General features: G+C 51.3%; 1 protein-coding gene across 1 annotated transcript in view; it reads left to right on the forward strand.

Moving 5' to 3' along the window:
* GPT2 (glutamic--pyruvic transaminase 2) overlaps positions 1–24,535 on the forward strand; it is a 47,518-nt gene extending 22,983 nt beyond the window's left edge. The window contains exons 6-12 of the mRNA XM_007992145.3: positions 2,479–2,722; positions 9,988–10,067; positions 11,977–12,113; positions 15,597–15,771; positions 17,681–17,836; positions 20,137–20,249; positions 22,143–24,535. Coding sequence (XP_007990336.1) covers positions 2,479–2,722; positions 9,988–10,067; positions 11,977–12,113; positions 15,597–15,771; positions 17,681–17,836; positions 20,137–20,249; positions 22,143–22,233 — 996 coding nt within the window. The 3' untranslated portion in view covers positions 22,234–24,535. The remainder of the gene's footprint in view (positions 1–2,478; positions 2,723–9,987; positions 10,068–11,976; positions 12,114–15,596; positions 15,772–17,680; positions 17,837–20,136; positions 20,250–22,142) is intronic.
* Positions 24,536–25,494: the final 959 nt, after the last annotated feature.

The raw sequence follows: 25,494 nt of genomic DNA on the forward strand, positions 1-25,494 counted from the left end.
AGACAGGCTAGCAGGGAGGGTGGCAGCATGGGTGGCCACCTCTGGCCCCCCTGCCGTGGCAGCCTGCAGTCTTTGCCTCTTTTAGTCTTCATGAGCCTGGGCGCTATTGCAGCCTTGATTTCCATCCGGAGCACACACCAGCAGGTCCGGCTGCAGAGGAGCCAGGGGCCACCCGAGGGTAACCATTGGCCTTTCTGTGGTTCTGCACGTACTGGTGTTCCTCCTGTGCCAGGTGCTGAGGAGACAATGGGAAACCAAACACATCATTTGGCCTCTGCCTACACAGGCAGAGCAGATCAGCTGATACCACGAAAATAAATGCACATCACAAGCTTTTAGTTTCTCTTCTGCAGTAGAGAAGGACAGGGTGTTATGGGAGGGAGCAGTGGGAACTCCGACCTGGTGGGGCAGGGGCAGGAAGTCTCCAAGGAAGGCTGAGCAGACACCGACCTGAGGGACACACAGGAGTGAACTGGGAGAGGGGGTGTGCTCTGAGCTGAAGGTCACTATGTGCAGAGGCCAAGAGCTGGCAGGAGTCTGAGTGCTGGGAACTGGAGATGCTGGGGGATGAGTGCACAGCGAGGGACGGAGTTACCAGGCGTGGGCTGGCAAGGCAGCTGGCGTCAGTACAGGGCCTTAGAGGCCACGCTGAGGATTTGGGTCATTGTGCTAAGAACAACAGGGAGCCACTGAAGGGTTTGAAGGAGAAGGAGGTGGGGCAGTTAGATTTCTGTTCCTAAGTTTAAATTTTGGCTGCGAGGGGCACAGGAGGCAAGAGGAGGTGGCTCAGGTTGGGGTCAGCTACCAATGGGGTCGGGGAGGACTGGGGCCAGTGGTTACTTGCAGTTTGGAGTGCAGTGGTTACTTGCAGTGGAGTTTGCAGTCCTGGGCTTGGGGGACTGGTGGAGCCTGCAGTCCTGGGCTTGGGGGACCAGTGGAGGCTTCAGTCCTGGGCTTGGGGGACTGGTGGAGCCTGCAGTCCTGGGTTTGGGGGACCGGTGGAGTTTTCAGTCCTGGGCTTGGGGAAGTAGTGGAGCCTACAGTCCTTGGGGGGACTGGTGGAGCCTGCAGTCCTGGGCTTCGGAGACTGGTGGAGCCTGCAGTCCTGTTTGGGGGACAGGTGGAGCCTGCAGTCCTGGGCTTGGGGGACTGGTGGAGTCTGCAGTCCTGGGGTTGGGGACTGGTTGCCTGCCTGTCCCTTTCTGCACACCCCTCCCAAGGCCTGGCTTGGTGTTAGGTGCTGTTGACTCATCTATTCTCAGGGAGCCATGTGCTGTCTGAACTTTTCCTTCTTTAATGGGGCTGTCTTTGTTTCCTGACCTGTAAGGCTCTTGTTTGTTGAGTGCTTTGTTCCTTTCCCAAAGCCTTTCCTACACATTAAGCTCTTATTGGAGCCCATGAGAAATGGAGGCCCGGAGACGTTAAGTGGTCTGCCTGCCTTGAGTCAGTTCATGTGACATTTGGGATGCTAACACTGGAGCTCCAGCAACCAATCACATCATCTTCCATTGCCCTCTGCTGTCAAGGCCTCTCTTGAATCCCAGAAATGCCCAGTGTGGGAAGAGGTTCCAGAGTAGAGAAGGGGGCGTGTCCACAAGATTCAGCGGAAAGAATCAAGTCATTGTACTTCAAAATCTCGTGACATTTTTACAGCAAGGAACTGAGTCTGGAAAAGGACCTGTGCCCGTGTTTAAGGTGGAGACTCTCCCTGCAGAGGGTTTTGGCTAATTAATTCAATGAATTACTGGCACCTCCACCAATACCCCACAGGAATCGCATGGCCTGGTTTCTCAGAAATCTTAAACAAGCATCCTGCTCAGCTTGGAAAACAGGTCAACGCGCCACCTGGTGGCAGTAGATGGGCATTTTATCCCATTTTAAGAGTCCCTTGTTGGGGTGGATGTAGAGTGGGGTCTTTCCAACCTTGGGCACTGATACTGATAACACATACTCCTGGGCCCCACCCCTGACATAGGGAATCAGGATCACAGGAGCGGGGTCAGAATAATTCTGAGACAGGGCTAGTATGGGAACTACTATTTTAGAAGTATTAAAAATACAAGTATTGAGTCTTTTTAAAAATACATTTTTTTAAAAGAAAAATATATATTTTTAAATTTTTAAGTAGGGAGGTGGAGGTCTCACTGTGTTGCACAGGCTGGTCTCGAACTCTTGGCCTCAAGTGATTTGGCTGCCTCAGTCTCCCAAAGTGCTGGGATTTTAGGCGTGAGCACCGTGCCCAGCCTAAGTACTGAGTCGTTAACTACATGTTCTGCACTGTGCCGAGAACTTTAGAATGCTATATTTTGCTTACTCCTTGCAGCTTCCCTCATTTTACAGATGAGGAAACTGAGACTCGGGGGAGTAAAGTGACTTGCACAGAGTTGGACTGGAGGCATGCAGTGGGGCCACAGGTGAAAGGCTGGGTCAGGGATGGGAAGTGGTGCTGGCTTTCTACATGTGACTTCTGCGTTGCAGACAATCCTGAAGATCCTCGTCTCTGGAGGCGGCAAGTCACGGACAGGTGTGATGATCCCCATTCCACAGTATCCCCTCTATTCAGCCGTCATCTCTGAGCTCGACGCCATCCAGGTGAACTACTACCTGGACGAGGAGAACTGCTGGGCGCTAAATGTGAATGAGCTCCGGCGGGCGGTGCAGGAGGCCAAAGACCACTGTGACCCTAAGGTGCTCTGCATAATCAACCCCGGGAACCCCACAGGTCTGCACTTTACTTCCTCGCCAGTTTCGTAGAGTGTGGGGGTGGCTGATACACTGGCTGTCTAGAAACCAAAGAGTTAAATAATTAAAGGTTCTCTCTGCCCCTAGTTTCCCTTCCAGATTTGCTAACCTAAAGCCATAAAATTTGCCACAGGCCACCTCAAGAGGTGAGTAGGCCAGGTGTGGTGGCCCATGCCTGTAATCCTGGCACTTTGGGAGGCTGAGGCAGGTGGATCACTTGAGTTCAGAAATTGGAGACAAGCTTGGCCATCATGGCGAAACCTCGTCTCTACTAAAGACACAAAAATTAGCAGGGCATGGTGGTGTGCGCCTGTAGTCCCAGCTACTCAGGAGGCTGAGGCGTAAGATTTGCTTGAACTCGGGAGGCAGAGGTTGCAGTGAGCTGAGATCATGCCACTGCACTCCAGCCTGGGTGACAGAGCAAGACTTTGTCTCAAAAAAAAAAAAAAAAAAAAAAAATTAGCCAGGTGTGGTGGTACATGGAGTTCCAGCTACTAGGGAGGCTGAGGTGGAATGATTGCTTGAACCCAGGAGGCAGAGGTTGCAGTGAGCCGAGATTATGCCACTGCACTCCAGCCTGGGCAATAGAATAAGACCTTGTCTAAAAAAAAAGTGAGTAGACCGGGCGCGGTGGCTCACGCCTATAATCCCAGCACTTTGGAAGGCCGAGGTGTGTGGACCACGAAGTCAGGAGATCGAGACCATCCTGCCTAACACGGTGAAACCCTGTCTCTACTAAAAATACAAAAAATTAGCCGGGCGTGGTGGCGGGCACCTGTAGTCCCAGCTACTCAGGAGGCTGAGGCAGGAGAATGGTGTGAACCTGGGAGGTGGAGATTGCAGTGAGCCGAGATCGTGCCACTGCATTCCAGCCTGGGCGACAGAGCAAGACTCCGTCTCAAAAAAAAAAAAAAAAAAAAAAAAAAGTGAGTAAATGCAGATATTTTCTTGGGCAGTTTGAATAATTATTATTATTTTATAGAGATTGGGTCTTGCTCTGTGGCTCCAGGCCTGGCTGAAGTGCAAGTGGTATGATCATAACTCACTGCAGCTTTGAACTCCTGGTGATCTTCCTGCCTCAGCCTCCTGAGCAGCTCAGACTACAGGCAGCGCCACCACGTCCAGCTCATATTTTAATTTTTTATTTTTGTAGAGACAAGGTCTTCTGTGTGTCCCAGGCTGGTCTTAACTCCTGGCCTCAAGCGATTCTCCCAAAGCACTGGGATTGTAGGCATGAGCCACTGCACCCAGCCAGGGTTGTATTATTTTCGAGACTGGTTTTTTGTTCGTACGTTTGCAAAGACTTGCCTCCTTGAGATTATTTACTCACAAACTTACCATTAATCATAGGCCTCATTTTACCGTCCCTCCTCCTTATTTTTTGAACCAGTTTTGAGAATGCTGGTGTGTGTGTTGGTTTTTCTTTGATACAGCACTGCTGTGTCCCTTTGAGGCCTGAGAGGAAAAGTCATTTTCAAAACAAAAGCTACTAAACCAAAAAAGCCACGAATTTCCAGAAATTGAAAAGCACTCCCAATTTTGCATATTTTTCTTTAAAAAAAAGTCCGCAGTCCTGTCTGTTTTGATATTTCTGGGCTGCTGGCTTCATATGCCCCCAGTGCTATTTGGACACAGGGAACAAGGGCTCCTCTCTCCTCCTTTTTTGAGATAAATTGGGTCAGGGCCAAAATCCGTTTGAGTTGATTGTGGAATCTGTTTCTCGGGAACATCAAATGATGCTTCAGTCAGCTGAAAACATCCCTTGAATTCCCGCATGCAGAAAATGGGTGCAGCTGGCAATACCGCTGGCTTGTTTACCCCAGCTCCTGGGAGCGGGCAGATAAAGATTCAGTAGGAAAATAACATAGAGCTGGCTTCTCAATCCTAGTTGTACATTAGAATGCCAAAGGGAACTTTGAAAAATCTCAAAATCAAGGCCACACCCTAGGATCTCTGAGATATCGGTAGCCTGTGCTGCCGAGGGTGAGACCCACTGCCTCAGAAGCATGGTGCCCAAGCTGCAGGGCCCCACTTCAGACACTTGGATGTAATTGGGCCGGGGTATGGTTTGAGAGTTTGCATCTCTAACACATTCCCGGGTGATAATGATGCCAGGCCCAGGAGCACACTTGCGGTAGCAAGTTCTACAGCATCTTGGGAAAGACACTGTACCTAATCCACATCACAGAGTCAACACATTCTTGGCCAGGTATTTACATAAATCTTTTCACCTGACTGAGAAGAAGTCACTGTTCCAGAGACTCTCCTGCTCTGAGTAAAGAGGTCATTTTCTGTTAATCTGATATATTAACGTAAGTAATTTTTATAAAGTACTTTATGAGTGGGCAGGACCTGGCCTTGCTCCTGCGGTCTTCACTGTGTGAGAGTCAGTCAGCTGTAAGAAGAGGGTCTCTGGAAAATAGAAACCCACCTGTGGTGACCATATGTCTTGTCTGGACCACACACTGTGACCAGGGTAGCTTAAAGGTGTCCAAGTGGACTGGGTTCTTAAACCAGGGCCCTTTTGGTGTCAAGACAAGACCCAACTCGAGACTGAAGGGATTGGAGGGTGGAACTGTGGACTGCGGGGGTGAAGCAGTGCGCCTGAGTCAGAGTCCGTGTCACAGGAGCCTCAGTCCTTCCTCAGCTCTACCTTCCTCTGGGTTGGAGTCCTCAGGAAGAATCCATCCTTGGAGTGACTTCAGCACTTTCAGCCATTGCCATCAGCTGAGGTACCTTACAGCAGAGCCTCTTCCAGAGTTTCACCAGGCTGAGGTTGGGTCACCTGCCCATTCCTGAACCAGTCAAATCCCTGGGACTCTGATTGGCAGCTCTGTGTCCCAGGCCTCCGGCTGAAGTTCCCCATAGGCCAGTGGTATTAGGCCATTCTTGCATTGCTATAAAGAAATACCTGAGACTGGGTAATTTTTAAGAAAAGAGGCTTGATTGGCTCACAGTTCTGCAGACCGTACAGGAAGCATGCTGGTATCAGCTTCTGGGGAGGCCTCAGGAAGCTTCCAGTCAAGGCGGAAGGTGAAGGCGGAGCAGGCACATTGCATGGCAAGAGCAGGAACGATAGAGAGAATCAGAGTGGGGCGGGGGATGCCGCATACTTTCAGGGTCCGCCCCCATTACCCAAATACCTCCCACTAGACCCAGCTCAACATGGGGATTACATTTCAACACAAGATTTGGGTGGGGACAGACATCCAAACTACGTGAACAGTCGTGATCTGTCACTCAAAGGAGGATGCTCAGTCACAAGCTACAGATCTTGCCATCAGCTTTTGGAGAATTACTTTGGCCCAGCCTTGAAAGGTACTTGGGAGACCCCTCTCCAGCCTTTTGGCCTGCATCAAAGCGGTATCTCATGTCACCCCCAGCTGGGCACAGCTGTGCCCTGGCCCCTCTAATGCCATATATGACATTCCCTCCTCCTGCGCCGCTGTTCATGCACTTGTCTGTTCACTGGCTCAGTGGGCATGCTCTGAGGTGCTAGAGAGAAGTAAGTTCTGCCCTTATCCTCATGCTGACGTGGTGTGTAACAGCAGAATTGTTTGTACACACTGGGTCTCATTTCCTTTACTGGGCTGAAATCTTTTTAAGGCTCTGGTTCTTGCTTAGTCGCTTGTGTTCCGTTTAGTATTTAGTGAACACAGCTTTTCTGGTGCTCAAATCCTGGTTTGCATTCCAACAGGATACAGTTTGTGGCATCACAAGCATGGAAGGGCAAGACCAGGAGGAATTACAAGCAGGCTCTGCTGTCCTCAGAAGCCAGCCCTTCTCTGTGAGAATAGTGGCTGGTTTCTTATAGAAACTGGTGCCTGCCACCCTCCTGGCATCCCACAACCCTGAGCTTTTTAAATAGGAAGGCTAGTTGGTGCTTTCTTGGAAGAAGAAAAGTTGGTCCCTTAGTAAAGGAATTGGTTCATTGCTTAGCTAGTTCAAGATAGAAATTTTGGTGGAATCATGCCACACTCTTACAAGATACGTGTGTATGTTTTTTCCAGGCATATTTATATTTTTGCATAGACCAGAATATAGGTATTATTAACAAAAAGGTAAGATACTCTACATACTGTTCTGCGCATATATATATGTGTATATACATACACATATACACATATATATATGTATGTGTATATATGTGTATGTATATACACGTATATATATGTATGTACACACACACACAATAATAGGCTGGGTGCAGAGGCTTATGTCTGTAATCCCAGCACTTTGGGAGGCTGAGGCTAGAGGATGGCTTGAGCCCAGGAGTTTGAGGCTGCAGTGAGCTAGGATCATGTAACTGTACTCCAGCAAGAGTGACAGAGCAAGACACTGTAAAGAATATCCATGCATGCATGTATAGACATGTATGTACACACACTCAAGATATCTATGTAATATACACAGACATATAGTAAACAAACATGACCCTTGTTAAGAAGTTAGCAAGCCTGATTGTAGTGGTGGTTTTCCGGAGGATATTGTGAGCACATCAGATATTCCCGGTGCCACACTCAAAGCAAGTCTCAGGAAATACTGAGGGAAGGTCCCATTTCTACCTCGTTGTGTTTACTCCTTCTCTCACCTGTACCCATGGCATTTCATGTGAACGGATGGATCACCATCTTGCTGTTTGCACTCATTTCTCTAAAATGCGGGTGCGGTGCGGTGGCTCACGCCTGTAATCTCAGCACTTTGGGAGGCCGAGGTGAGTGGATCACTTGGGGTCCAGGAGTTCAAGATCAGCCTGGGTACATGGTGAAACCCCTTCTCTTCAAAAAATAAAAAGTTAGCTGGGCATGGGGGCTCACACCTGTAGCCCCAGCTATTCAGGAGGCTGAGGCAAGAGAATCACTTGAACCCAGGAGGCGGAGGTTGCAGTGAGCCAAGACTGTGCCACTGCACTCCAGCCTGGGTGACAGAGTGAGACTCAGACTCAAAAATTAAAGAGAAATAATAAAATGTGTTGTAAGTGTTCCCTGTTAGTGTTGAGTCCTGCAGCGTGCTCATCTTTAGTGATGCCGGGTAGCAGCTGACAGGAGACACCAAAGCTGGTGCCCGGGCTCATTCACTTAGCATTTATTCTGCAGTTATTTATTGAGTGCCTGTTGAGTGCTGTCTTTGAGGGCAGATCATGAGCGGGGAGAGGCCTTGTCCCTGCCTTGTGGAGCTCATGGGTGCCTCTCTGGGGAGAAAGGAGCTAACTCTTCACCCGGTGACCATAGCCAGTGCGAGTCTCTTCACCATCTGCTGCTGGTGTGCAGTAATGGGGGGAGGGCACTAGCTGATAGATTTAACTCCTGCAGTTGTATTTTCCCGTTCTTTGTTTTATTTTTGAGACAGAGTCTTGCTCTGTCACCCATGCTGGAGTGCAGTGGAACAGTCATAGCTTACTGCAGCCTCAAATTCCTGAGCTCAAGTGATCCTCCAGCCTCAGCCTCCCAAGTAGCTGGGACTACAGCCATAAGCCACCACACCTGGATAATTTTTATTGTAGAGATGAGGTGTTGCTGTGTTGCCCAGTCTGGTCTGGAGCTCCTGGGCTCAAGCGATCCTCCCACCCTGGCCTCCCGAAGCACTGGGATTACAGGCGTGAGCCATTGTACCGGGCCTTTTCTCCCTGCTCCTTATGATGCTTCCATGCCTCTCTGTTCTGAAGCGCAGACATACCACACACCACATACACACACACACCACAGAGACACGTACAACACACACATACTACACACACTGCACACAAACACCCACACATGCACGTGCGTGCACACACACCCCAACACACCTACACATACACCACATACACACACCCCACCACACCTACACATACACCACATACAGACACACACCCCACCACACCTACACACCAAATACAGACACACACACCCCACCACACCTGCACACACACACACCCCTACACACGCAACACATACCCCACCACACCTACACACAGACTCACACACCCCCACCACACCTACACACACACTACAGACACACCCCCACCACACCCATACACACACCTGCACACGCACCACATACACACACACACCCCACACACATACCACACAGACTTAGATACCATACCTACACACACACCACACACAGACACACACAGACTCACCACCACACCTACACACACACTACAGACTCACCCCCACCACACCCATACACACATACCACACAGACTTAGATACCGCACCATACCTACACACACACCACACACAGACACACAGACTCACACACCCCCACCACACCTACACACACACTACAGACTCACACACACACCCCACCACACCCATATACACACCCACCCACACAGCACATACACACACCCCACACACATAGCACACACAGACTTATACACCCGACCACACCTACACACATACTACATAGACACACACACCACACACACAGCCCACCACACCTACACACATACCACACAGACACACCCCACACACCACACAGACACACACACACACCCCACACCCACACACATACACACCACACCTACATGCACACCACACAGACCACACCCCCCCACCACACTGACACACATACCACACAGACACACCCCACCACACCACACACACACCCCACCATGCCAACACACCACACACAGACACTTGCACATGCGAGTGTATGCATGCACACACACCACCACACCTACACACAAAGCCTTCATAAAAATAAGAGAGCCAGGCTGGACGTGGTGGCTCACACCTGTAATCCCAGCACTTTGGGAGGCCAAGGCGAGTGGATCACCAGAGGTTGGGAGTTCAAGACCAGCCTGACCAACATGGAGAAACCCTGTCTCTACTAAAAATACAAAATTGGCCAGGCGTGGTGGCACAAGCCTATAATCCCAGCTACTCGGGAGGATGAGGCCGGAGAATTGCTTGAACCTGGGAGGTGGAGGTTGCAGTGAGCCGAGATCATGCCACTGCACTCCAGCCTGGGCCACAACAGCAAAACTCCATCTCAAAAAAAAGAAAAATAAAATAAGAGAGCCGGGTGAGAGCCCCTTCTTCCTCGCATAACTGGCTGAAGAGAGTCAGACACGCAGGCAGCTCTTCTGGGTGTCCCTGGAGGCCGACGACACCATCATGCGTGGCACTGCGGAGGGGGTCTCTGGGGGGCTTGAGGGGACACAGGGCACCGGAGTGATTCAGGATTGGCTTCTGACCTGGGGACAATTTAAACAGCATTACAACCAACATTTTGGTTTTCTTGGGGATTCTATAGGCCAGGTACAAAGCAGAAAGTGCATAGAAGATGTGATCCACTTTGCCTGGGAAGAGAAACTCTTTCTCCTGGCTGATGAGGTAAGAGTGTCCCCACTCAGAGGGGATGGGCACTAGCTTTCTCTTCTAGAGGGAGGTACCCAGCCGCCATTGTTCTGCAGCCAGAGAGCTGTCTTGGTGTTGGAGGAATGATTCTGGCCTAGGGTGAGGATGTTCAGTGTTACAACTTGTGAGACTGTGACCTAAATTACCCCTTTATTGGTTTGTACTCTTGGTTGTAAATTTCAGAAATTCAGCCCAAATCACTTAAGTTCCAAAAGAAAAAGGAAAAAGGAAAAATGCTGGTGGGGTCACAGGTGTGCAGCTGAATCCAGGGACTTGGACTTTATCTTTCAGGTCCTCTTTCCCTTTTCCACCCCTCTGTGTTGGCCTCATACACAGGCCTGTTATCTTCCCAGCCTAGAGATTCCCAGCATAGAAAGAGGGCTTTTGGCCCTGGTGGTTCCAGCAAGTCTCAGAATTGAGCCTTATTGGTTCAGCCTGAGTCTCACGCCCATTGCTGAACCAATCACTGTGATGTAGCGGTTCCAGTATGCAGATTGACCAGGCCCAGAGCCTAGGGTGGGCCATCTGCTTTCTTTTCCCAAACCTCCAGATAGAGAACCAAGGAGGGTTATTCCTTGAGGGCCAGCTGAGGGGCTCCTATCCAACAAGGGAGGGTGGGTTCCCAGTGGCAGAAATGACTGACACCCACTCCTCATAAAGCTGTAGTTCTATGCCTCCCAGCGCTTCTGTATCTACTGTCTCATTTAATTCGCTTACATCTTAGGAAGGGATCTTAACCCCATACCTGTTGCTTCTTGAACTACAGTTCTGGAACCAAAATCTGCTCATTCTTTTTCTGCTTTGAAAAGAAACTGAGGTTCCATCAAATCCTCTTTTTGTTTCTTCTTCATTTCTGCATGGTTTCCAGTGAGCTGCAGCTTCTAGCCTGCTGCCTTCATTTCTTTGCTCCTTGTCACCCCCCCAACACATGCCGCACATACAAATGCAGACACACACACACGTATACACACACAGACATACACACAGACATATACGTACGTACATACAGACACACATGCGTACACAGACACGCACATACATACACAGACACATACATACACACACAGCTTACCCATCAAATTGTTGCCTTAATTGTAGATGGGCGTGACATCTTCATTTCTAAAGGAGAGAGAAGGCAGCAGAGAGACCCATGGTTTTCCTCATGACCTGGTACACAGAACTTCCCTCTGGGTCTGGGAAGAGGAGGATGAGGAGGACAGGGCCTGGCTTGGCGATGGAGGCAGCTTGACCCTCCGACTGATCCCCAGGGCCCCAGAAAGGCTCAGTTTCTCTGATCTCCAAAACAGATGGGGAATTAACCTCAAAGGCCAGGGTGGGTGTCTGCCATCTGTGAGTGCTGGACTCTGGGACTGGAAAGAACCAAACGGGTGTAGGTGCTGCTCTGGCAGGGAAAAGTGGGCGGAAGAACACAATGATTCCACTCTGGGGGGTTAAGTGTTGCAAAGGAAACCCAACAGGGTTAGCTCTTCAAATAGGAGATCAGAGGAAAGGGGCACTAATGCCGTCATCACAGTGTTGGTAAAGCAAGGAAGCACCGTGCTTTAGGAGGAGAGTCTGCTTGGGAGGATGGGCGTCTCGGCACCATCACTGGTCAGATGGGGTGGAAGGGAAGTCTGGGGAGTGGGCGGGGATGAGTGTGAGAGAAATCAAGTGAGCTCCTGAGCTGTCTCAGCATCCAGCCTGAGGCCTTGCCTCCTTGCTTATTCTAGAAAGTTCCTTCAGGCACACTTGGCTCATCCCTGGAAGTGGCACAGGAGGCTGGGCCTCATGGCCTACAGCACCTGTGCCCTCCCTTGCCTTGGCCACACTGGGCAGCAGCCTCTTTGAGGGCCTTTTGGTGACCATCCCTGCTGTGCCCCTGCAGGTGTACCAGGACAACGTGTACTCTCCAGATTGCAGATTCCACTCCTTCAAGAAGGTGCTGTACGAGATGGGGCCCGAGTACTCCAGCAACGTGGAGCTCGCCTCCTTCCACTCCACCTCCAAGGGCTACATGGGCGAGTACGTGGGCCTCCCTTCCCTCCCGCCACTGCTGGGCCCACCAGATCCTCACGCTGCCGGCTCCTCTGCCCTGCGCCGTGGTCTACTCACTTGGATGGAGAGAAGGCTGCCCTTATCTGTTGCTTCTGCATCTCCCCAGCGGGAGAGCCATGGTGTGAGAACAGCCCTGGTGCCGGGCTCAAATAAGGACGTGCTCAGAGAAGCCAGACAACGGACAAATGATGGAGTGGAAACAGGACTACATGGCAGCTTGTGACACCTAGTGTTTTCTCTGTCACTGTTGTTCTGAGGTTGACTGATGTCTGAGGGGTCAGGGAGGGCGGATGCTGTTGCGCTGACGGGCCGTGCTCTGGATGCAGGGCTGCCTTAGGCACTGCGTGACCTCAGAGGCTAAAGGTCAGCTGTAATCCTGTGTCTGTTCATTCAGCTAATATTTACTGAGCACTTACGATGAGTCCGGCACTGATCTCAGTGCGGGGGATGCCACAGCGAACACCCTCCTGCCAGCACAAAGCATGGGTTCTAGTGAGGGGAGAGAGCTGTAGGCAAATGAGTAAATCGTGCATCCAACGGAGAACAGTCATTAGGAGAGAGGTAGGGGTGAGGTCGAAGGCTGAAGTGGTACAGCCTCACTGAGGAGTTGGCTTCTGAGTTAAACCCTGAAGGAGTGTGGTGGGGAACTGTGCAGATATCTGGGGGAAGAGCATGGCAGGCAGCGGGAGCAGCCTGGGCAAAGACCCTGTGGTAGCAGCACACCTGCCGTGTTGGTGGAACACACCTGCCATGTTGGCAGAACAGCCAGGAGCTGGAAAGGAGGGATGAGGGGGCAGTGGCAGAAGTGGAGATCTGAGAACCATAGGAGGCCGGGTCACCTGGGCCACTTTGGTGATTGTATTTTTCACCTGTGCTCAGCATGAGATAGGAGCTTTTAGAGGGGGTGTGGCCTTGCTTAGCTGGTGTGTTGCTCCTTCTGGCTGCTGTGTGGTAGGGGATGGGGTACAGATGGAGACAGAGGCCAGGAGGCTGTTACAGTCTCACAGGTGAGATATTGTGCACCAGGCAGAGATGGGGAGAGGATCCTGGATGTATTTGAAGGTGGAGTTGATAGGAGTTGTGGATGGAAAAGGCAGGTGTGGGAGAGAAGAGTCAAGGATGAATCCTGGCCAGGTGCGGTGGCTCACATCTGTGATCCAAGAACTTTGGGAGGCCGAGGTGGGAGGATCACTCAAGGCCAGGAGTTTGAGATCAGCCTGGGTAATATAGCAAGACCCCTTCTCTACAAAAAAATGTTTTAAAACTCAGCCAGGTTTGGTGGTGCACGCTTCCAGCTACTCAGGAGGCTGAGGTGGGAGGATCGCTTGAGCCCAGGAGTTCCAGGCTGCAGGGAGCTGTGATTGCGCCACTGCACGATGAATCCTTAGTTGTTTGTTCAAACAACGGGAAGGATGGTGTTGCAGTCAATAGATGAGGAAGACTGAGGGTGAAGCAGGTTTAGGGAGAAAGAGCAGGAGTTTGGTTTTGGACCTATTAAAGTTAAATTTGCCAGCCAGCTTGGTGTCCAGGTGGAGAGAGATGTGTAAGTCTCCAGGCAAGCTGACATCTGGTGGGTGGTTTAAGTTTGGGAGACATCTGGGTGTGAATTGTAAGATTGTTGGAGCTCTGAGCCTGGACATGTCTCATACTCACATGGAGTGAGGCCTGGGCCTGGGCCCCTACTGCTGGGAGGTTAGGGGAAAGAGCAGGAAGCCACAGAGACTGAGGAGAGACCAGTGGGTTTGCAGCAAAGGGCATGCGTTCCCAACGTGGTGGGATCCTATTCTGTGCCAGATGTCGGCATGGGGAGGGCTCTTGGTTGTTAGGCTGGAACAGTGTAAGCGTGAAGCTCAAAGGAATACTTCTGCCAGGTCAAGGGAGCAGCCCCCTTGGGATGCCTGCGAAACTGTTCTTGGGCTTCTTTGATCTGGGCGCAGGCTAACGTAGACTGGTCTTTCTGGTCTACACTGTAGCAGTCCTGGCACCTTCTTCACTTCCTTTTGCTCTGTAGCTCTTTTCCTAAACAAATCTGTTCTCGGTGAGCTCAGTTTTCAAACTCAAGCGTGTTTACTACACACTTATGCATTGCCCCATCTCAGTTATTGATTATGCTACCAGTCAGTGCCCTGATGTTGGGGTCCTGAGTCGTGTCCCGTGTTCTCAGATCTGGATGAATTAGGGTCTGACTGCTTTACTCATTTTGATTCTCTGCTCACCAGCAGAGGATTAAGCAGAAAGTTCTTTCTTTCCATTTTTGTTACGGGACACTTTTCTGAGATGTTAGAATTTATCTTCCCACCTTGGAATGTCCAGTCAAGGGATCAGATGGGAATCTTTGCCAGTTTTGTTCAGCAGTGTGATCCCAAAAGCATGTTTTTTTTGTTTTTTGTTTTGTTGAGATGTAGTCTCGCTCTGGAGCCTAGGCTGGAGTGCAGTGGCGCGATCTCAGGTCACTGCAACCTCTGCCTCCTCCCAATCTTGGTTCAAGCAGTTCTTCTGCCTCAGCCTCCCACGTAGCTGGGATTACAGGCATGTGCCACCATGCCAAGCTAATTTTTTTGTGTTTTTAGTACAGACGGGGTTTCACCATGTTGGCCAGGCTGGTCTTGAACACCTGACCTCAAGTGATCTGCCCACCTTGGCCTCCGAAAATGCTGTGATTACAGGGGTGAGCCACCGCACCTGGCCCCCCAAAAAACATGTTACTAAGCATCTCATCGTGTCAGGTACTCTGAGGCTGGGGGTAGGGGATGCATGGAAGAAGGTGACCAGGTTCCTGCCTCTGGGCACCTGCGTTCCTGTGGTAGTTAGTGTGAATGTTTGCAGCCACACACTGGAGAAGAAGATGTATGTTGCTGATTTGGTTTAGAAAGGTTTTTTTGTTTTTTGTTTTTTGTTTTTAACTCATTACATGTCCTCAGCTTATTTTCATATGATTTGAGTGTATCATTGAGGATTCTTTTGGCTATAAATTACAGAAACTTGTCATGGTGACTCACACCTATAATCCCAGCACTTTGGGAAGCTGAGGCGGGAGGATCGCTTGAGGCCAGGAGTTCAAGACCAGACTGAGCAACATAGCAAAATCCTATCTCTACATACATAAAAAGTAAAAAAATGAGCCATATGTGGTGGCACACACCTGTAGTCCCAGCTATTTGGGAGGCCGAGGTGGGACTATTGCTTGAGCCTAGGTGCTTGAGGCTGCAGTGAGCTATGATCATCCCACTACACTCCAGCCTGGGTGACAGGAAAAGGTCCTGTCTCTTAAAAAAAAACAGGAATTTGTACACAATCATCTCTATTGTTCACCTTCCATTGGCAAGAACTCAACCACACCTGGCCGTTAGGTGTTGGGTGTGGGGATGCTTTCGATTCTGGCTGTCCGAATGGCACTCTGTTGAGGTCTTTCTGTAACCGGTGGTCCTCTCCCTCTCTCCGGCCCTCTAGGTGTGGTTACAGAGGAGGTTACATGGAGGTGATCAACCTGCACCCTGAGATCAAGGGCCAGCTGGTGAAGCTGCTCTCAGTGCGCCTGTGCCCCCCAGTGTCCGGGCAGGCCGCCATGGACATCGTCGTGAATCCCCCGGTGGCAGGAGAGGAGTCCTTTGAGCAATTCAGCCGAGTGAGTCCACTGTGATGCGTCCACATCCCTGCAGCCAGGGTCACGAGAGTTCCTGCTGGGCCAGTGGCTGACCTATCTCCAGATGGCCAGACGGCAGCCTCCTGGGGGTGTGGCCTGCAGGGGCACGCATGGCTCCTCGGAGCCTAAACCACCCCCTTGAGTTGAAGTCCGGAGGTACAGCTGGGCATTGTTTGGAAGTAGGAGAACTGAGAGTGTGTGTGGGCAGGTGAACCCTTCCTCTTCCTCACGGCGAGTGTCGAGGAGGGAAGGGCGTTGTTTCCCGATAACACACTGGGGGGGACTCATGAAACTGAAAAGAAGATGAGGAGGTGGTGGGGCGCAGCATGGATCCCAGGCCCCCGCCTGCCTCTGCTAAGCCGTGTTCTCACAGCTTGACAGAGTCCTCCAGCTCTGACCAGCTTTGATCCGTTGATACAAAGGAATTTATGGGTCAGGTAACCTAGAAGTCAACTCCCAACTGGTCCAGGCTCAACTCTTTTTTAAAAAATTGTGGTAAAATGCACATAAAGTCGACCTTTTTAACCTTTATAAAGTACTCCGTTCTCTGGCATTGAGGACACTCACACTGTTGTGCGGCCATTACCACCATCCATCTCCAGAGCTGTTCCATGATCCCACACTGAGCTCTGCCTGTTTCCCACTAGTACCCCACCCTGCCCTTCCCTTAGCCCGGCAGCCACCCTTCTACCCCCTTCTCTCTGCACTCACCTCCTCAAGATTCCTCATATAAATGGAGTCATGTTGGCCGGGAACAGTGAGCGGTTCACGCCTGTAATCCCAGCACTTTGGGAGGTTGTGGCGGGTGGATCATCTGAGATCAGGAGTTGGAGACCAGCCTGGCCAACATGGTCAAACCTCATATCTACTAAAAATACAGAAATCAGCTGGGGATGGTACATGCCTGTTATACTCAGGAGGCTGAGGCAGGAGAATCACTTGAACCCGGGAGGCGGAGGTTGCAGTGGGCCGAGATTGCGCCATGGCACTCCAGCCTGGGTGACAAAGCGAGACTCCGTCTAAAAAAAAAGCAGAGTCATGTCTTATTTGTCTTTTTGTGGCTGGCTTATTTTCTTAATCATGAACCATGCTCCCCACGCGGACAGGCCACATAGTGCTTATGCCTCTACCTGCAGCCCACACCTTCCATGCCACTTGGCCAGCAGCACCTGTGGAAGCCCTGGACAGCGACTCTGCTCCAGCCGTGGACACATGCCCAGCTCAGGCCCAGTCACTGATCCTGACTTGCTCTGCCTGGGTCCTGGGCTGCATGCACACCACACAGACAGAGGGTGGGGCGTACTGGCCCCCAGATGCATTGGTGGGGCCTATCTGCAGAAGAATGGGCATGTGTCCTAGAAGCATGTTCTGAGGAATTCCCTCCAGAGCCGAGTCCATACAGACTGACAGGCAACAACTGGGTTTTCTCATTTTCTGGAAGGACATCCTGGTACGAGAATAGAACCCATGACACAGGCTGCCGGGCTCTACCCTTTGGCCTAGAACTCCCTGGTGTCTGTGTGCCCCACACCCCAGGGCATGTGGCAGCATCCCAAGGTGAGCCCTGTGGAAGAATTCCTGCCGGGAGGCCCAGCCACCTCCCTGTTTTGCTGTGCTTGGGCTCACGCAAGCTCTTCTTTGGTCAGTCTGTCTGATACCCCAGTGTCGAAGGAACACACCACCCCACCCACTCCGTCTGTGTGGCGTGCATGGGGCATGTGACCCAGGCAGAGCAAATCCGAGTCAGCGCCTGGGTCAGAGGAGACATACATTCAAAGCTGGAGCAAAGTCATCATCCAGGATTTCTGCAAGTGCTGCAGGAAAGATCAGTGGCTGGAGTGAATCTTTATCCAGAGACACTGACTGCTGTGCTGTTTCTATCTCTCATCAGGAGAAGGAGTCAGTCCTGGGTAATCTGGCCAAAAAAGCAAAGCTGACGGAAGACCTGTTTAACCAAGTCCCAGGAATTCACTGCAACCCCTTGCAGGGTGCCATGTACGCCTTCCCTCGGATCTTCATTCCTGTCAAAGCTGTGGAGGCTGCTCAGGTCTGGGGCATGGGCCGGGCTGGCTCTCTCTTACCAGGTTCACCTGAGACGCTGGGCTGGGGGCCCCTGCTTATTTGGGGAGCAGAAGTGCTGGCTCTGGAGGCTGTGAACTGTATGCACCTTTCGACCAGATGGTGTTGACCATGTAAAGATGACAGGTTCTCAGAGGCCCAGGCATGGGCTCTGATGATGGGCAAACATGAGGTGGGCCCCAGGAGAGAGGAGCTGATCTGGACTCTGTCAATGCTGCTGCTCCCAAGGGAGGTGCCCAGGTGAGATGCCTGCGGGGGAAGCAGCAGGAGCTGCCACCTCCACCCAGCCACTGCATCCTGGAGCAGCGCTTCCCAGACTTCAGTGTGTGCACCCATCACCTAGGGCCTTTTTTTTGTTTTTTGTTTTTTGTTTTTCCTTTTCGTGGAGAACGGGGTCTTGCTGTATTGCCTAGGCAGGTCTCAAACTCCTGGGCTCAAGCTATTCTCCTTCCTCTGCCTCCCTAAGAGTTGAGATTACAGGCTTGAGCCACTGTGCCTGGCTTATTTGTTTTGTTTTAATTACATTCTTATACAGAGAGATGGGGTCTTACTTTGTCACCCCAGGGCTGGCCTCAAACTCCTGGGCCTCAAGGGAACCTCCCACCTCAGCCTCCCAAAGTGCTGGGATTGCAGGCATAAGCCACTGTGCCTGGCTTGTTTTTTTTTGTTTTTGTTTTTTTTTTCTTAAAGGGTCTTATGTCTGCAAGGGACATAAGAGTCTGTGGTTCCACCAAGTTCTCAGGTACCACAGACCCCACTTGGAGGCTCACAGGGAGCGCAGTTTCTGCAGGTGACGTCCTCACCCACCCCCAAGCCTCCTGAACACCTTGTTAAACACCCAAGTCTAGGCCCCACCCTAGACCTACAGAATCAGAATTCCTAGTGTTAGGCTGGGTGCAGTGGCTCATACCTGTGGTCCCAGCACTTCGGGAGGTTGAAGTGGGAGGATCATTTGAGCCCGGGAGTTTGAGACCAGCCTGGGCAACATGGTGAAACCCTCTCTACAAAAAATTTAAAAATTAGCTGGGTGGTGCAGGCCTGTGGTCCCAGCTACTTGGGAGGCTGAGGTGGGAGGATTGCCTGAGCCTGGGAGGTTGAGGCTACAGTGAGCTATGATCATGCTACTGCACTCCAGCCTGGGCGAGAGCAAGACCTCTTAAGTTTTTAAAAAATCCGTGGGCCAGGTGTGGTGGCTCATGCCTGTAATCCCAGCACTTTGGGAGGCCAAGGTAGGTGGATCACCTGAGATCAGGATTGGAGTTCAAAACCAGCTTGGCCAACATGGGTTGGCCAAGTAGAGATGGGTAAAACCCCCATCTCTACTAAAAATATAAAATAAATTAGCTGGGCATGGTGGCCTGCAGTGTAATCCCAGCTATTCCAGAGGCTGAGGCAGGGAGAATCGCTTAAATCTGGGAGCCAGAGGTTGCAGTGAGCCGAGATCACGCCATTGCACTCCAGCCTGGGTGACAGAGTGAGACTCAGTCTCAAAAAAAAATTCCTGCTGTAGTCTGGGTGCGTGGTGGCTCACACCTGTAATCCCAGCATTTTGGGAGGCTGAGGCAGGCAGATCACTTGAGGTCAGGAGTTCGAGACCAGCCTGGCCAACATAGTGAAGCCCTGTCTCTACTAAAAATACAAAAATTAGCTGGGCATGGTGGCGCATGGCGTGCCTGTAATTCCAGCTACGCAGGAGGCTGAGGCAGAAGAATTGCTTGAACCCAGGAGGCAGAGGTTGTAGTGAGCCGCAATTGTACCACTGCACTTCCAGCCTGGGCAACAGAGGGAGACTCTGTCTAAAAAAATAAAGAATTCCTGGTGATAGAACCTGAGAATCTATAGTTAACAGGCTCCCTGGGTGGTCATGCAAACCAGTGTGTGAAAAGCAGTGTTGAGACTGCCTCAGAGAAGCTTGTTCCATGAAAATTGCATGCAGACCCCAGGGCCCCATTTTCAGAGAATTATGCGGCTTGACCTGCAGGAAGCCACCACTGATGCCTGTTGAGTGGCTGCCTGGGGATGGGCACTCCCCGATGACGGGCAGGAGCACCGCTACACCTGGCTGTCCTGCAGTAGTTTTCAGGTGTCTGTGCCTGGCACCGGCCACCAGCAGTATCCCAGCGTCTGGCCCTGGTCCTCTAGGAGTGGAAGAGGAGAAGGGCACTGCCGTGAGAGAGAGACCTGCCATTTAGATTACATTTGGCTTTGAGGGTTGAATGGTGTGTTTGCAAAGCCAGGAATGATCTTGAGCTCTGTCTGCTCCCATAGGCCCATCAAATGGCTCCAGACATGTTCTACTGCATGAAGCTCCTGGAGGAGACTGGCATCTGCGTTGTGCCCGGCAGTGGCTTTGGGCAGAGGGAAGGCACTTACCACTTCAGGTACGACTTCGTCTCTGCACCAGGGGCTGGTCCGGGGCTTGTCCAGGGAAATGTGGGCTTCTTGACATGGAGCAGAGGACTACTTCGGAGAGAGACGTGCGGAGACCCTGTCCCCCCTTGAGTCACCCCTCTCTGTCCTGCTGCAGAGCCAAGCTCAGACCCTGCCCAGGGAGTAAGAAAAACTGGGTGGGTGTCTGCTCAGGGTCGTATTCCCTGAAAGGTCTTCCTTGACTGTTCTGTCCCTCCCCTCCATCAGCTGTCCCATCGTCATCTGAAATGTTTCCAGTAGGGTGTTTTCTTATTTCGCTGTCCGTTTTCAACTCTGTGACGGCAGTACACAGCTGCCAGTGCCTGGAGTGGTGCTGGCACGTGCTCGGTAGCTCTTGGCGGCACCCTGGGCCGCAGCGCTGCCTGTGATCCCGGAACCTGCTGAGGAGCTGCAGTGGAATTCGCTCCACTCACGCCCAGGGCGTACCCCGTTCTGGCCCTGCGTGGACGGGAATGCCAGTGCCCAGAGCTGAGCTGGCTGGAGCAGAGGTTTTCCACTGAGGCCAGTTCTCTTCAGAACAGCATCTTTCCCGCGCATGTTGCTCTCGGATGTCTCTTGCGGCAGATGCTAAAAAGAAGAAATGGCATGAGCTGTTAGCAACCGGACCCAAGTCCTGACTTAGGCAAGGTCGTGGGTCGTGTCCCCTGGATGGACAAACCTTGTCCGGTTGGCCTTCCCACCCCTGGTCAGGCTCATCTCAGTGTTTGATGGCTCGGTCAGAAAGTGATTTGAGCAAGAAGGCTGCCGGGAAGGCCAGGGAGCATATTGGTGGACGAGAGGGAGGTGTTAGTTACTGTGGCAACTTGGGAATTCCTTTGGAGGCAGAGTTGTGACTGGAGGGTGTCTCACTGTCGACTGACTGGAGATAAAAAAGGCCCCTCAGGTGGGAGTGAAATCTCTCTCTCAAACTCTAGGAAAGAGCAAGAGTCATGCTCTAGAGAAAGTTCTGTTCAGTGGTCAAAATATTCCAGAGTGCTGAATGCAGTGGCTCGCACACTTCGGGAGGCTGAATTCAGGATTGCTTGAGTCCAGGAGTTCAAGACCAGCCTGGGCAACATAGCAAAACCCTGTCTCTACAAAAAGTTGCTTAAAAACTAGCCAGGGATATTGGCATATGCCCGTAATCCTAACTACTCGGGAGACTGAGATGGGAGGATTGCCTGAGCCCAAGAGTTTGAGGTTGCAGTGAGCTATGATCACTCTATTGCATTCAAGCTGGGGCAGTAGAGTGAGACCCTGTCTCAAAAAAAAAAAAAAAAAAAAAATGTGACCGGGTGCAGTGGCTCATGCTTGTAATCCCAGCACTTTGGGAGGCCAAGGTGAGCGGATCATGAGGTCAGGAGTTCAAGACCAGCCTGGTCAACGTGGTGAAACCCCCGTCTCTACTAAAAATACAAAAATTAGCAGGGCATGGTGGCAGGTGCCTGTAATCCCAGCTACTCAGGAGGCTGAGGCAGGAGAATTGTTTCAACCCGTGAGGTGGATGTTGCAGTGAACCGAGATCATGCAATTGCACTCCAGCCTGGGCAACAAGAGTAAAACTCCATCTCAAAAAAAAAAAAAAAAAAAAGTGATGCAGGCCTTCTGCAGTAATGGGTGGATATATCTTAGCCTAAATGCTGCTCCAGTTTATTGCTTTTGTTCACGTGTATTACTTGGGTGAAAAAACCAACATATGAATGAAGGGAAAAGTGGTCCAAGTGCTGGGTGCTGTCCGGTCTGGAGCTGTGGAAGCGGACCAGGTAGACCTCCCTCCTCCAATCCTAGAGGCAGTTGAGCTGCTGGATTCGTTCCTCTCCCATCTTGCAGAGCAGCCAGGCTGACACTGTTGTCTCTCCTGCCAGGATGACCATCCTCCCTCCAGTGGAGAAGCTGAAGACAGTGCTGCAGAAGGTGAAGGATTTCCACATCAACTTCCTGGAGAAGTACGCGTGAGGACGCCTGAGCCCCAGCGGGAGGCCCGTCCTCAGCTCTTCCTCCCAATGCCCACCAGGCTGAACTCGCCTCCCCCGTGACTCTGCCTTGGGCCTCACAGAGGCCGCTGGTCACTTCATCATCATTTTGCCCCCGGAGACGTCTTTCTTTGTGCCTTGATGTTGACAGCGCCTCTCTTTTGAGCAGACAAGCATTCTATATGCAACCAGAGTAGAGGGGACCTGCTCAGCAGGTGTGGCCAGGGTTCTCTGAATCTGTTACTGTTTTTGCTTCTGGAAAGTTTATTTGGGGTTTACAACAACTAGGGTGTGTTGGGTGAGATGTTTAAGATCTGGAGAAATGAGCAGGTGTCGGGAAATGTGTGACTTAACCGTGGTGAGGGCTGGAAATCCAAACTCACCACCGTGATCTGTGAAATAAAGCCCTTAGCGGTATGAAGCATCCGGTCCTTTGAACAGAAGGGCCTGGAAGGCCCCTGGGGCTGAGAGAGGTCCGCCCGGTGGCCTGGAGGCAGGCGGGGAGCACAGTAGCACGTGTACTGGGCAGGATGCTGCACTAGCTTGGGGTAGATGCTGGGGGCTGCGGCCACCGTCAGAGGGCCCCACGGTGAGGCATGGGGGTGAACCAGGCTGCAGAAGGAACCGGGTCTCCGCTTCCCAACAGCGCAGCCAGGCCTGAGAATTCTGTGCGCCCGGCTGGCTTTGGGAATGAGGGGTTCCCTTGAACATGTGTAGGCTGGAACCCCATCGGAGAGGTCTCTCTGAATTTCAGGGACACAAGGTGCAGCCCGGCAGTGTCCCAGTTCCGTGGAGAGTCCCACTGGAATGGTGTGGACCCATTCCGTGGGTGACCGGTGCCTGTTCTCCCGAGGCCCTGACCCAGCCTGTGTGCACATCGCCCCCTGCTGGCAGCAGCGGGGAAATGAGGGCTGGAAATATCCTCCCCTCAAGGGCAATTGCCGGACCTGCAGAGCAGCCAAGGCCCTGTCCTTTGTTGAATGGTGGCGAGCTGAATCTGGTCGGTTTCCTTGCTTTTAGGTGATAAAATTGCCTAGCAGCTTGGCTGCTGTGGAGGAGTCAGTGAGTCGTGATTGGAGGTTCGTTGGTGTGCTTTCATGCAGAGTGTTGCCTTCACGTTAGTTTCCAGCTCCCCTCCCAGGCCGCAGACTCTGACCTGTGGCATCAGTCCTCTCCCAGGCCAGGAGGGTGCCATCCCCCAGCATGCGGCTTCCCTGCCATTAGCAACCCTGGGCGGGCCGACCACACTCGAGGCTGCGGTGCTATGGGCTTAGCCCTCGCCTCCCTCACTAGGAGCCTCCCCATCCTCCCTGCCTTCCCCAGTGGGAAGTTAGGGAAGCTCAGGAGCCTGGGACCCGGCATGTCCCAAAATGGGATTGGAGGAGCTGGAGAGAAAGCGGAAGAGGCCGAGGAGTGAGGCTTAGAGCAGTCTCTATGCTGTGATTTCCACACCGGGTCCGTGTAGAGGAAACAGTCGGAAACTGTCCTTACCCACCGACATCACAGCCCCTATGAAGAAAATAGCCACAATCTCAAATAACAAAAGGGAATGTTCTAAAACTTTTCCTTCCTTAAAAAACGGAAAAAATTGCGCTTGCGCTTGCTGTGTGGTATATAAACCAGGATGAGTCCCAGAGTGGTGAGGTTTCTGGTGGAAAGGTTAAATCGTAGAAGCTAGTATATTTTTTATATTTTTGTAACAATTGCTTTTTTCATGGGGGAGGCTGGGTTAGTATTTATAGTCCTAACAAATCCAGTAATTTTTTATAAATCTCTTCAGATTATAAACAGCCCCTAAAAACTTTACAATATTTGCACAATTTTTTTAAAAGAGATTGTATACACTTGATTTGCTTTCAAAATAAATAAGGTCAGCTAGTTTAGGAGGTTAACGTCGGATAGGAATGCTGATCATGACAGGTTTGGTTTTCTACAGATTCTGTTCTGGTGCTTTTCCTGTCCGGGCACCACCTGAGAAAGTTGTTTGTCATTTGAGGTCGCACTTGGAGGTTACATCTGTGAAGTTTCTGTCATTCGTCCAGATCTGTGTGTGTAGCATCTGCTGAGGAAGCATGTGCTGGGCTGTGCCTCAGACAGCGCATCACTGCGCACCCAGAGGCTGGCCTGGCTGTTCCTGTTCTGGTGTGTGTGGAGTTTTGGGAGGAACAGACGCAGATTAACTTGTGGCTGTTTTCCCATCGAGGTTCTCACAGGCATCTCCTGACAAAGGTACTTAACAATGGCTCTGCTGGAAATTTCTATAAATAAAATGTCCAAAATGGTGACTGTGTTTAATTTTCATTGTAGTTTGAATCTAAACATTGAGGACATTACTAACTTTACAGCTTCACTCTTTGTAATTTTTGTTCCCAGCACGATAACGGGCATTTCCCTTAAACATGACAGAACTCCAGGCACAGCTTCTAAGCTTCCATGTCTTTTTTTTTTTTTTTGGAGACCAAATTTTACTCTGTTGCCCAGGGCCCAGGCTGGAGTGCAGTGGCGTGATTCTGGCTCACCGTAACTTCCGCCTCCCGGGTTCAGGCAATTCTCCTGCCTCAGCCTCCCGAGTAGCTGGGATTATGGGCGCATGCCGCCACACCCAGCTAATTTTGTATATTTAGTAGAGATGTGGTTTCACCATGTTAGCTAGGCTGATCTCGAACTCCCAGCCTCTGGTGATCTGCCTGCTTCAGCCTCCCAAAGTGCTGGGATTACAGGCGTGAGCCATCTCACCCGGCCTCCATGTCTTCTTAGGGCTTGATCCTAAGATGCCTGAGCTGCTATTTTGTTCACTTGTGGTGGAGAAACTTCATGGATTCTTTGAAATAGAATGTGATTAAAATGAACACAGACCGTGGCTCCCTGGTGGAAGAGAAGTAAGAACAAACAGCCTCTTCCCCAGGGCTGGGGAGGTGTGCGGGTGAGGGAGCACTGGGGGCTCATGGGCAGAGGGGGAATTGTCTATGCGAGGGAGTTCGTTCATTTCCCATATCGACATTTGATTTTGATGTGTGATTTTGGAATTCAGGACTTTTTCTCAAAACTAAAATTTCTGTGTCTTCACTAAAGAAAATTTGGTGGCCAGGTACAGTGGCTTATGCCTATAATCCCAGCACTTTGGGAGGCCACAGTGGGAGGATCGCTGGAGCCCAGGAGTTCGAGACCAGCCTGGGCAACCAAGAAAGATGCTATCTCTATAAAAATTTTAAAAATTAGCTAAGCATGGTGGTGTGCACCTGTG

The sequence above is a fragment of the Chlorocebus sabaeus genome, chromosome 5 (genome assembly GCF_047675955.1).
Source record: "Chlorocebus sabaeus isolate Y175 chromosome 5, mChlSab1.0.hap1, whole genome shotgun sequence".
NCBI lineage: Eukaryota > Metazoa > Chordata > Mammalia > Primates > Cercopithecidae > Chlorocebus > Chlorocebus sabaeus.